Genomic DNA, 13,873 nt, shown 5'->3' on the forward strand with positions numbered 1-13,873 from the left:
GGAGGCTTGAGAGAGAGAGGGGGAGGCTTGAGAGAGAGAGAGAGAGAGAGAGAGAGAGAGAGAGAGAGAGAGAGAGAGAGAGAGAGAGAGAGAGAGAGAGAGAGAGGGAGAGGGGGAGGCTTGAGAGAGAGAGAGGGGGAGGCTTGAGAGAGAGAGAGGGGGAGGCTTGAGAGAGGGGGAGGCTTGAGAGAGGGGGAGGCTTGAGAGAGAGGGAGGGGGAGGCTTGTGAGAGAGAGAGGGGGGGAGAGGATTTGAAGGGGGGGGGTTGAGAGAGAGAGGGAGAGAGGGGAGGCTTGTGAGAGAGGGGCGGAGGCTTGTGAGAGAGGGGCAGAGAGAGGGGGAGGCTTGAGAGAGAGGAATGGGGGAGGGGGGAGAGAGGAATAGGGGAGGGAGACTTGAGAGAGGGGAGGCTTGAGAGAGAGAGTGGGAGGCTTGAGAGGGGGAGGCTGGAGGGAGGCTGGGAGAAAGAGAGAGGGGGGAGGATTGAAGGGACGGCTTGACAGAGAGGACGGCTTGAGGGGGAGGAGAGAGAGAGGGGGAGGATTGGGAGAGGGAGAGGGGAATAGAGGGAGAGGGGAATAGAGGGAGAGGGGAATAGAGGGAGAGGGGAATAGAGGGAGAGGGGAATAGAGGGAGAGGGGAATAGAGGGAGAGGGGAATAGGGAGGGAGACAGGACTAGGGGAGAGAGGGATCGGGAGAAGGGGGGGGAGAGGGATCGGTAGCGGGAGAGGGAGAGAGGGATCGGTAGCGGGAGAGGAATAGAGGGGTAGAGAGAAGAATAGAGGGGTAGAGAGAAGGGTAGAGAGAGGGAGGACAGACAGGAATAGGGGGAGTGGAATAGGGGGAGAGGAATAGAGAGAGGAATGGGGAGAGGGAGAGAGAGGAATAGGGAGAGGGAGGGACAGAGAGGAATAGGGGGAGGACAGACAGGAATAGGGGGAGGAGGGACAGTGGAATAGGGGGAGAGGCATGGAAGGGCGAGAGGAATAGAGGGAGAGGAGAGAGGGGTAGGGGTAGAGGGGGAGGATATGGGGAGAGGGGGAGGGAGAGAGGAATATGGAGAGGGGAGGAGGGAGAGGAATAGAGGGGGAGGGGGAGAGGCAGGGGGAGGGAGGAATGGGGAGAAAGGGAGGATATAGGGGGATAGGGAGCGGGAGAGAGGAATAGAGGGGTAGAGAGAGGGAGGGAAAGAGAGGAATAGAGGAGGAGGGGGAGGAGAGACAGGAATAGAGGGGGAGGAGGAGAGAGAGAGGAATAGAGGGAGAGAGAGGGAGGGAAAGAGAGGAATAGGGAGAGGGGAGGACGGACAGGAATAGGGGCAGTGGAATAGGGGGAGAGGGAGTGGAAAATGAGGAGAGGAATAGAGGGGGAGAGAGAGAGGAATAGAGGGGGAGGGAGAGGCAAAGAGAGGAATAGACGGAGGGATAGAGAGGAATAGGGAGAGGTGAGGAGGGACAGGAATAGGGGGGAGGAATAGGGAGAGAGGAGTGGAGGGGGAGAGGGAGGGAAAGAGAGGAATATGGAGAGGGGAGGAGGGACAGGAATAGGGGGAGGGGGAGGGGCAGTGGAATAGAGGGAGGAATGGGGAGAGAGGGAGGATATAGGGGGATGAATAGGGAGGGGTAGAGAGAGGAATATAGGGGTAGAGAGAGGAATAGAGGGGTAGAGAGAGAGGGAGAGGGAGGGAAAGAGAGGAATAGGGAGGGAAAGAGAGGAATAGGGAGGGAAAGAGAGGAATAGGGAGGAGAGAGGGTTAGGGAGAGGAGGGACAGGAATAGGGGGAGAGTGAGTGGAATAGAGGGGGATAGAGAGGGAGGGAGAGGGAGGGAAAGAGGAACAGGAATAGGGGGAGGAGGAACAGGAATAGGGGGAGGAGGAACAGGAATAGGGGGAGAGGGAGTGGAATAGAGAGAGAGGGAGGAATGTGGAATAGAGAGAGAGGGAGGAATGGGGAAAGGGAGAGAGGAATAGGTGGGGAGAGGGAGGATATGGGGGGGAATAGGATGGGGTGGAGGGAGAGAGGATTTGGGGTGGAGGGAGAGAGCGGAATAGGGAGAGGGAGAGAGCAGAATAGGGAGAGAGCGGAATAGGGAGAGGGTGAGAGGGAGGGAGAGGGCAAGGGATAGGGGGGAGAGGACAAGGAATAGGGAGAGGGAGGGAGAGAGGAATTGGGAGAGGGAGAGAGCGGAATAGGGAGAGGGTGAGAGGGAGGGAGAGGGCAAGGGATAGGGAGGACAAGGAATAGGGAGAGGGAGGGAGAAATGAATTGGGAGACATCGAGAGTTTGGGAGAGGGGCAGAGTTTGGGAGAGGGGCAGTTTGGGAGAGGGTGTGAGGGAGGGAGAGAGAGAATTCGTTACGAATGCCTCCCCACCGCTTATGTGGAAAGGTAATTCATGTGACAGTGTCGTCTTCCCTCGTGTGTGTGTGTGTGTGTGTGTGTGTGTGTGTGTGTGTGTGTGTGTGTGTGTGTGTGTGTGTGTGTGTGTGTGTGTGTGTGTGTTGCTTAGCTTGTATGAAATAGTGTGATTTCTTTTTTTAAGGAAAGGGAACACGTTTCCTACTTTTTTCCCTTTTTATTTCTGGCAAGTGTCTTTTTGTCTGTGCATATGAATATTACACATTTCTTCAAGTGTGAACTTAAAATGTCCTTCTGGGAACATGGTCGTCCATAGCCTAGCAACATGAAGCATCAAGACAGCTTGTCTCTGACTCAGCCAGAAGGAAAGCTCTTCACAATGTTCTGAGAAATTGTTTGTAAATCTTAAACAATGCAATATGGTCAAATTAACCACCACCATGCCAATCGAACAAACTCCAGCAGATGGCCATTAAAACCACTAAGGGAAATCATGGATACAGGTAATTAGTAATATGGAGTGGCTGCGGTTTTGGATTTTCTGGAATCCAACATGCTGTTGCTAAATAAATAAAAAAACGGAGATTTCTGCTCATGCAGGGTCCACGAGCCTCCCTCCTTTCAGCTACTGCTTAATGCTCACTTACTCATGATGCTACCACTTGTACACAAACCAGCAGTCAATAGCGATGTAATGTTATTTTTCATCATTAACCATGTTTATGCGAGTAAAGTCATACCGTATAAAAGATCAGTACAGCTGCGATGGAAACAGGTAGTTTCGGTACAATTTTATAAATGCAGACAGATCATTTGTGCTTTCGACATGGTGAGATCTTTTTGTGTCTGTAAGATGTATTATGCGAGATGATGTGTGTGTGGTCCTCGCACTATGACTTGGGAAACCATGCAGTTTATTAGGCTACAGGTGAAATAAGTTATGATGAACTTCACAGGGAATGTGTGTCCACGGTGATCGTGATGCTCCTTTCCAATAAATATCCAGGATCTTACTCTGATGACGTATTCCATGCTTGACTGCCATTTTGACATGCAAATATTATGGATAATAATCTCAGCATGTAGACTAGCCTACCCGCACTGAATCTGCCAGCTGTTGACTAAATTGCACATTATAGCACATTTGCTATTTAACGCAACAGTTTGTGACCGTGGAGATTGGTGGAGTTGAAAATGCGATGGAAACACATTGAACTTTAGATGTATTTATTTTACCTCCTTTTTCTCCCCAATTTCGTGTTATCCAATTATGATCTTGTCTCATCACTGCAACTCCCCAACGGGCTCGGGAGAGGCGTAGGTCGAGTCATGCTTCCTCTGAAACATGACCCGCCTAACCGCTCTTCCTAACAGCCGCCCGCTTAACCCAGAAGCCAGCTGCACCAATGTGTCTGAGGAAACACCGTTCAACTGATGATCGAAGTCATCCTGCAGGCGCACACTTGTAAGGTCCCACAGTAGACAGTGCATGTCAGAGCAAAAACCAAGCCATGAGGTCAAAGGAATTGTCCGTAGAGATCTGGGGAAGTGTACCAAAACATTTCTGCAGCATTGAAGGTCCCCAAAAACGCAGTGGCCTCCATCATTCTTAAATGGAAGAAGTTTGGAAACACAAAGACTCTTCCTAGAACTGGCACCCGGCCAAACTGAGCAATCGGGGAGAAGGGCCTTGGTCAGGGAGGTGACCAAAAACCCGATGGTCACTCTGACAGAGTTCCGCTGTGGAGATGGTTGAGCCTTCCAGAAGGACAACCATCTCTGCAGCACCACTAATCAGGCCTTTATGGTTGAGTGGCCAGATGGAAGCCACTCCTCAGTAAAAGTCACATGACAGCCCACTTGGAGTTTGCCAAAAGGCACCTAAAGGATTCTCTGGTCTGATGAAACCAAGATTGACATTTTTGGCCTGAATGCCAAGCATCTGGAGGAAACCTGGCACCATCCCTACCATCCCTAGGTCCCAGTTACATCACAAATGGGCCTTTTGTTTGATAAAGTCCTTCTTTATATCCATAAAAACTCAGTTTAGCTGGCGCGCTTCAGTCAATAATCCACGTATTTCCCTCCTTCAAAATGAATACAAAATGAATCCCAAACGTTACCAATAAACTTATCCAAACAAGTCAAACAACGTTTATAATCAAACCTTGGGTATCTTAATACGTAAATAAACGATAACATTTAAGACGGAGAATAGTATGTTCTTTACCGGAGATAAATAACAAAGAATGCGCTTTCCTCCACGCGCATGGAAACACTACAGCCAAAATGGGAGCCACATAGAAAAACTACAACTTCTAGCTCCTTTTTCAGAAAACCAGCCTGAAACTCTTTCTAAAGACTGTTGACATCTAGTGGAAGCCCTAGGAACTGCAATCTGGGAGGTTTTTGCCTTATAATAAAAGTGACAGCCATTGAAAACAGTCGTAGGCTGAACATTTCTTTGGGGGGGATGGTTTGTCCTCAGGTTTTCGCCTGCCATATCAGTTCTGTTATACTCACAGACATTATGTTAACAGTTTTAGAAACTATAGAGTGTTTTCTATCCAAATCTACCAATTATATGCATATCGTAGCTTCTAGGCCTGAGTAACAGGCAGTTTACTTTGGGCACGCTTTTCATCCGGACGTCAAAATACTGCCCCCTAGCCCAAAGAGGTTATTGTGATGAAAGTCCTAGAAATTATCCATGATAAGTGTCATTTTTCTCTCTCTCTCTCTCCTCCCCACCCCTCATCTATGTTGTAACAAGCAGTCATATCTTGTCAGTCCACTAGGGATCTTTGTCTCGTAAGTGTGTGTGTATTCTGTGTTGGCTAGTAAATCAATTATTAAACCAATTTGTATAGTACTGAAAAATTGCGCAAGGCTGGGGTTTCTTCAGATCCAGGAAGGTTACGATCGTTCAGAATGAGTATTTGATAAGAGGTAATGATTAATAAGATGACTGTTTATCGATGTTATAGGTAAAGACCTTTCTAGAATTTAATTTGGGAGACTGTAACTCTCTAAACAACTTATTTCCGTGGTACCCCAAATCCTAATGAGTCAATTGTTACATTATTAATTTAATCGGGTAACAATTAAACAGTTCAGGGATGCAAACTAGTCAAAATAGGTGACCTACGTGATTCGTGTAGATCTGATGAGAAAGGTTTAGGCGGGGTGGGGGGCTTTGGATCAACACTGGCTGTAAGCGAACGAGTGATGCTCGTTTGCAGCAATACTGGCTGAATCCAAGGCTCAGTCAGTCGTCCATGTAACAACAGAATGCAGCATGTGACTGAAGAGAGAAGAGACAACCAATTTGCTAGTTACAGCATCAATGCACGCTCTGGAAAGACAGCGAGTGCAAAATCAGATTGCCAGTTACAGCAGCGCATCCCCTGAACAATAACAAAGAGGTAGTTGGGAAGCCTGACCATGGAGACAGGGGTGAGAAGGTGATGAAGCGTACTTCATGAGCTGGAACCAAAAAACTACTGGCATTTGGAAAGTTTGAGGTGAGGGAGAAAGTGTGGTGGAACAAGTATTGTTAACATTAAGTATCTTGCTCGCTGGATCTAATTCTCCATTAGCTAGCCAGAGAAATGTTGAGCAACATTAGCCAACCTCAAATAATTGAGTTTATGGTGTGAAAATGAGCTGAATGGTGTGAAAAATGCCTGTTTCATTCTATTTCTACATGAAGAAGTTTTTTACACGGACACAGTGTTCATCAGGAAGTGTATAGGGGATGTTGTTCCCACAGGGTCTATTAAAACCTACCCAAACCAGAAACCGTGGATAGATGGTAGCATACGCACAAAACTGAAAGCACGAACCACCACATTTAACCATAGCAAGATGACTGTGAATATGGTTGAATACAAACAGTTATTCCCTCCGTAAGGCAATCAAACAGGCAAACGTCAGTACAGAGAAAGTGGAGTCGCATTTCAACGGCTCCGGCGCGAGACGTATGTGGCAGGGTCTACAGACAATCACGGACTACAATGAGGAAAACCAGCCACATCGCTGACACCGTCTTGCTTCCAGACAAGCTAAATACCTTCGGCAGTTTTGATGATGACACAGTGCCACCGACGCGTCCCGCTCCCAGGGACTGTGTGCTCTCGTTCTCCGTGGCCGGCGTGAGTAAGACATTTAAGTGTGTTAACCCTCGCAAGGCTGCCAGCCCAGATGGCATCCCTAGCTGCGTCCTCAGAGTATGTGCTGGCCAACTGGCTGGAGTATTTATGGAGATATTCAATCAATCCCTATCAAAGTCTGCTGTCCCCACTTGCTTCAAGATGTCCACCATTGTTCCTGTAACCAAGAAAGCAAAGGTAACTGAACTATATTACTATCGCCCCGTAGCACTCAATTCTGTCATCATGAAGTGCTTTGAGAGGCTAGTTAAGGATCATATCACCTCCACCTTATGTGATACCCTAGACCAGGGGTGTCAAACTCAAATACCCAGTGGGCCAAAATGTAAAACCTGAACAAAGTCGCGGGCCAACATTGAACAAATGAACCTTTTAATATGGACCCAAACAAGTTTTGCTTTAACATTGAATATGGAACAAGCATCGCTTATTACCATACAATATATAATTTAATAGTGGAGACATGCAAAATCGAATTTCAAATGAAAAAACACATCAATGGCATTAATTTATTAAATAAATAAAATTTAAATAAAAATCGTATGCCTCTTTTCTATTTGCAGCCTGCAGATTTAAATACCAAAATAAACTTTTTCCACTGGCTAATAATTTTACAAATAAAGTGATAATAAATCAATCAACCATTCAAGCCCATGCCTTGTAGCAAGAAAAAGTGCACAAAGAAAACGTTAATTATTGCACACTGATCTAATCTGATGTGCCCAAGCCAGATACCTGGCATCTCTTCTTGGATGCTAGTTCATCAATGTCTGGGCTCAGGCTCTGAGCTGAAGAAATCATGTCCAGGTCATGTCCAGGTCCTTGTATTTGTCATGGTGTTTCATAGTGTCGTCTAATGTTGTACTCCTTACTTACAGCCACGTTGACTCCACAAACAAGTCAAACAGGTTTGTCTTTTACATATGTAAACAGATATTCTGCCTCCCACTTGTCCAGAAAGCTCCTGTTTTCTGCCTTTCTTTTCGCCATTTTTGGGAAGGGATAGCGCGCTGCCAGTTGTAGCGTCTATGTTGCTATGACTACTGTCACAGAGGAGAGGGCGTTTCTGGGTCCTCTCCTGATTGGCGCGCGAAAACAACAGCAGAGCATTATGGGATTCGTAGTATTAGCGGTGAATGCGCTGTATAATACCGGCGGGCTAGCTCTAGTAGTAATTTGGTATTGTCTCGCGGGCCAAATATAATTACCCCGTGGGCCAAATTTGGCCCGCGGGCCAGAGTTTGACACCCATGCCCTAGACCCACTTAATTTTTCTTACTGCCCCAGTAGATCCACAGATGATACAATTGCACTACACACTGCCCTATCCCATCCGGACAAGAGGAATACTTACGTCAGAATGCTGTTCATTGACTATAGCTCAGCCTTCAACACCATAGTACCCTCCAAGGTCATCATTAAGATCTGGGTCTGAACCCCGCCCTGTGCAACGGGGTCCTGGACTTCCTGTCGGGCCGCCCCCAGGTGGTAAAGGTTGGAAACAACACCTCCTTCGCTGATCCTCAACACGGGGGCCCCACAAAGGTGCGTGCTCAGCCCCCTCCTGTATTCCCTGTTCACCCATGACTGTGTGCCACGCACGCCTCTAACGCAATCATCAAGTTTGCAGATGACACAACAGTAGTAGGCCTGTGTGACAGAGTGAGGGCTTTGCATAGGTGCTTTGTTGCAAAACATTTTTTTGTGGGACTGGGAAAAAATGCCCGGAACATTATTAACCGGTTCCCATGCTTTTAAAATAATGGTTCTGCTCTGGGACAGCATAGATCACTTTAGTTTCCGGTTTCCTATTCAGGTTATCGGTTGTTCGCTGAACAGGTTCCAACCCCTGATTGTAACATACAGTGGTGAGAATTCTATTGTCCCTGTCATGAGCCCAGGCTTTTGCCATAGATGGTAGAGTTCTTGTATCTGGACCACACAAGCTATTGATTGCATTCTGCTAAGGCACTTAGCACATTGGTGACCGTTTCCATGCACCTATGGGGGCACACAAAATGCTCTTAGACGGAAGGGGAAATACTGAAGCATGCATTGATAACAGTTCTAGTTTAGAGGCCCAAGCGTTTGTCGTAGATGGTATAGCTCTCTTTTCTGGACTGTAAGATTGTGCCCTCCATGGCACTTGATGTACATTGGTTGGTAAGCTACACTATATTTAGATACTTCCAATACTGCCTGAGACACTTGTAGAAAAAATTAGACTGCCTGAGAAACCTTTGCTATTTGTCGCCGTACTCAATAAATTGTTTAACACTATTTGTGGTGATCTTTGTTTTTAAATGTATATGCACGAAACGAACATTATGGTAAAGATGTCTCACACTCAGTCATAGTTAGTTAGTAGAATAATGAATGGATTGGCAAGATTTTGGCACTGTCAACTTTTAGAAAGTTAGTAGGAAAGTTGATAATCTAAACCACCAAAATATACTTGCATTCACTGAACATTTAGTGTTTGAAACTCAAAACATTTATTTCCCAACTGCTTTTTCTATAATCTTACAGGCTCTTTATCATTTTCCATACCTTATCTTCCCGACACATCCAACATGATGCATATTCCCCAACTCAGTGGCCCTGTGGTTAGTGTCCGTCACGAGATTGGAAGGTTGTGAGTTCAATCCCTGGCCAAGTCATACCAAAGACTGTAAAAATAAGACCTGATGCATCTCCGCTTGGCACTTAGCATTGAGGAGCTAGACTGGGGGTAAGGCCCTCCATCTGTCCTGTCTCGGGGGTGTACTTGTACATCAGGCTGTCTCACGCTACAGAATTAGGAGTTCGGTTCCTGCCTATGAACTGTTCCGGCTCACACAAACCAAGGCTCGCGCCAGGCTACTGACTTACTGTACACCATGGTATTGGGCAGCTCCATATGGCAAACTCGGGTTATCTTATTGCAGAACGCATTGTACAACTGTTTTTAGAGAAGATTGTATTGCAAGGTTTGCCATATGTGTTGGCTAATATGTATATGCAGCTGTCATACACATGACACACTACATGCATTTATTTGGGTTTCTATGCGAATTATATGATTGAATCTTTCTTTAAACCTGCTGCTAGTTACTTGAAATGAGAGAGATCCATGCCAAAACATGATTAAAAATGTAATTCACTGACCCGAGTGAGTGCTAATGAAACACTAGCTTACTGAGCAGGCACATTGATGTGTACATAATTAGCTGGTTATGCTAGTCAACTGTGACGTTGGCTAGCTTTCAATACATTGGCTAAATGGTCAAGCGATTTACCTCTTCATATGATCAAGATTATTTGTATTGCATTCTACATTTTAAGTGCACTCACAGATATTTATCTTATTTCAGTCTTTCAGAGCTAACGTTAGTTCCTCTTAATACACTGACAGCAGATCTGAGGCTGTGTTTACATCATAGATAGAAGCATACAGCGTTGGAAAACTACTTTTTCTGAAAAGATTTGCGAGAATTGAAGCTGCCAACAGATTTTACAGTAATCAGAAGAATTTTTCATTGTCGTATACAGAAAATCAGCTCCTCGACGTAGATCGATCAACTTGACTGTTTTCGGCATCGGCCCACCACCTATAATGACAACTTTGAATGCATTTCATTAGGGCCCTTCTGAGAGGTTTGCTCTTAACAGCGACAAACGTGATCATTGTGATCAAGTGTTGTCTTCACCGTTCAATGTGTTTTATTATGAGCTTCTAGCATGTTAACGTTTCAGTCAGACGATGTAACGTTATACTGTCAACTTTAGATTTTTTAAATAAAAAGTTTGAGCTGTCAACTGACCTCAGCCAGTTACTGTCTCCAAAAGACACCCGAGATTATCTTACACTTTTCAGACTCCATGCTCAAAAACCCACAGATGTCTTTCTTGGATAATTTATTGAAACAAACTAAATGGGAACAGCATTCAGTTTTGGCCTCCTAAACCACTCTCCAACCAGCATAGTAGCCAAGAGTTGATTTTGTAGTCAATATTCACTGGATTTAGGAGTCCCCTTTGTTCAGAAGCAGAAGGTCGTTTGGACAAGCTTAGTAGCCAAGAGTTACCTCAAAACCCTGGTCAGAACTTCTTCTTTAATGAGGAAATGTGGAGTAAAAACACCCTCTCCTCTCTTTTCCCTTCCAACAGAAAGACAGTAATCAGCCCCTCTTGCCTGCTCTGCTCTCACCTGCCCTTTAATCCAGACAATGCCAAACCCCAGCGACGCAGGGCTGCTTAGGCTAACAAGCACCGGAGAATGCTAGCTTATGTATGGACAGAATTTTTTTATCGTAGTCTGCTGTCCGAGATCAGCTTCCTGCATTATTCAGACACCCAATCTGATTTTGTGTGTGTGTGGAGGGAATCAAAGAAGCATGTCATTTTAAGGGTTTTTGTTTTGCAGGGAGGTTGGCGAGGGTCGTCCTGGCACTATGTAGACTTTTTGCAGATGTTATGAGAGTGAGGGGTAAGCCCTACCATACCCATGCATCCCCCTTAATGTATGCCTGCCACCAACCACGGCAACTCAGGAATTCCACACTAACATTGAATGAGTGCCATGGTATAGCAAAATCTGATGCACACTGTACTGTGGTCCTTACCCTAATGGTAAACCACCTCTTTTCATTCGGCAGCAAACCCCAACAACCATTAACTTTTAACCAATTTAATCTTAGGTGAAAATGGCAAAATAGGGCCGGGTTAAACATGAAACGACAAGTTAATCCCTGGCCTCCTGCGCTAGTTAGTAATGAGAGTTCCATTGCATCCTTCTGCCTCCCTCTTTCCCTCCCCCTCCTCACCTTGCCCGCCTGCTATTGATTGGCTGGGAATTGACATGTGCGATGTACACGCCTGCCATTTTATAGGATTTTTATAATACTGTTTGGACTGCAAATGAAAGTGTGCGCTAGGGCGAGACGGACATCTTTAATGAGAGAAGAGCGGAACAACCTGAGGAAGTTGTGAGAAAAGGGGATGGAGCAAAGAGTGGATAGACTAACTGCAGATCTTGGAGAGTAGAACCCAGGAAAGTATAGGCTCGATATGTCTGGAGAATGTAGTGACGAGTCTGATATGGAGGGTAGCAACTTTGAGTAGGCATGTTTTTCTAATGCGACATGTATTAATTTATTTCTGTGTGACTTATCTGTGTGAGCATGTAGTCAAGCAGATTCATAAAGAGCCCCCTTGAGTGTAATACCTGCAGGCCATTTGCAACTGAACCTTGCGTAAAACAACGAAGGCCTTTGGTATACATGGCCCCTCCAAACCATTAGCATTCTCCCCACCCGGCCTGTTCTCTATCCATCTCCCTCTCTCACTTCCCCCTCCCAACCTTTGAATTCCCCCTTTCCCAAACTGTACCCCCACCCCATCACCCATTTTACCTTGGTATAGATTGTGACCGCCGGTAAGTGATGCATTATTCATTACGGAAATGTCGTCCGTTGATGGATGGCTGTTTGAGAGGCCTGTCCGTTAAATAAATCCACAAATGAAAATGCAAATTCTCACATTTCAAGAGGGAGCCCTGCCAAAGTTTCACCCTGACACTCCCTCCCTGCACTCTGTATTTCTCTCACTCACTCTCACACATTCTCTCACACACTGTCACTTTTCTCCCCACTAACTGCTATTGACAGTCAAAAGGAGACCAAATGAAGAAGACGGATTTACTTACGCTTCAATCTTGTTTTTTCCCCCCAGCGGGTGTTATCCCCTATAGGTGTCCCCTTTGTTTTCCCACACACTCTACTTTTTGTACAGATTAATTCAAAGTACATAGATTTTAAGAAATGGATGGACAACTACAATGAGCGTTCTTTCTTAAGCAGCATCGATTTGCATCTGCGCACTTCTGAGGTTCTGAGAGCCAATGGTTGGCTTCCGGCGCTCGTTGGCATGTGCGTGGGCGGTCAGCGACGCTGGCTGCTGATACCCATCTGAGTCTTTTTCTGTTTAACAAAATATTTATAGTGATACATTTTCTGTGTTTTAACTTAGCAGCGAATTATGTTAGAAACATCGATGGAGCGTGCTTTAAGAATTTATGTTTTGCATCTGGAATGCACTCGTCCAACTGTGTGTACACACTGAATAATTTATCAAGCAGCCAGACTGAAGGATTGAATCTCTATTAGCTTAATCTCTCGCTTTGGTTTATTTATTTCTTCCCTCATTCTTATTCTGGAAGAGAAGGCCCCTGTGCGCTCTCGATCTCTTTCTATTGCACCTGTAACATCTCATGCCCTTCTGCTTGTCCACCCCAGGGCTTTATACATTTTACACTGGTTGTGTTACGCTTCAATGGACACTACAGAACAAAAACATTGAGTTAACAATTCATCCGTACATGGATATCCTTTCATATCTTCTGTTTAACAAATACGAGGTGCGCTACACATTTGCACTACAGGCTTTGGCCTCGTGCCTTGTCTAGTTCCTGTTAAGCAATAGGATGGCACGAATACTGGAGATATTCAAGAAAGGACAATATTACATGGGTAATATTGCGATTATGTTAGCATGTAGACGTATCGTGCAGTTATCAAATGGGTTTTCATTCATTGACTCCTCTTCATCTATTGTTTTGCTCTAGGTTGGACTCCTCATTGATTGAGTTGTTGGAGGTCTTCAGTCCCATCTCTCTGCCCGAGCGAAACAGCCCTTCCGCCCATCGAGGCAACCCTACCCGATGCCAGCCCCCCCTCAGTGTCCCCAAATCAGCCCGCCAAGCTCTGCTCTCCCACCCTGGCCCTTACCGGATCCCCCAACAGGACCTGGAGGAGAGCCAGATACTGGAAGAGATTTTCTTCATCTGCTGAGGGGTTCGGAGGTAGTTACCCTGAGGGGGAAAAAATTACAATTCTTAATCATTTACTTGATATTTACCATTGGCTCTTAAATTGAGGTCAGGGCCTTCTGTTTGTTTTGGTTAGAAATGTCCAAATAAGACAATCATGATTTAGGTAATTGTACCATTGTATTTTTTATAATGCAATTGTTTTTATATTGATTGTTTTTTATATTAAATGTAAATAAATGTAAAGAATTTGGTGTAGTGGTCTCCACATTTTGTGACATGGTCACCGACAAAGTAGCTAAATGCACTTTAATTCTTCTCATACGTGGATTTCTTATCACGTCAATGTGTAAATGGTACAATTCTTGTGAATCTTAGTTCGTGACCACCTTGGTCACATTATCCCAGAACTGAAGGATTACAAGAACTAGGTCATATTCATTAGGGCAAATCATTTTTTATATGAAATGCAATACATTTTCTATTGTTTGCTGCCTAATGAATACGATCCTGGTCGAGGCGCTGTTAGAATAT

The 13,873-nt window shown here is 45.4% G+C and overlaps 1 protein-coding gene across 5 annotated transcripts in view; it reads left to right on the forward strand.

Annotated features, from left to right (window-relative positions):
- The window catches only part of LOC139562721 (protein hinderin-like), a 34,658-nt gene extending 21,065 nt beyond the window's left edge, over nt 1-13,593 (forward strand). For all 5 annotated transcript variants that reach the window (XM_071380694.1, XM_071380687.1, XM_071380715.1 and 2 more), the window contains one exon: nt 13,136-13,593. In XM_071380694.1, coding sequence (XP_071236795.1) covers nt 13,136-13,361 — 226 coding nt within the window. In that variant the 3' untranslated portion in view covers nt 13,362-13,593. The remainder of the gene's footprint in view (nt 1-13,135) is intronic.
- The last annotated feature ends 280 nt before the right edge of the window (nt 13,594-13,873 follow it).

This window comes from Salvelinus alpinus, chromosome 2 (genome assembly GCF_045679555.1).
Source record: "Salvelinus alpinus chromosome 2, SLU_Salpinus.1, whole genome shotgun sequence".
Classification (NCBI taxonomy): domain Eukaryota; kingdom Metazoa; phylum Chordata; class Actinopteri; order Salmoniformes; family Salmonidae; genus Salvelinus; species Salvelinus alpinus.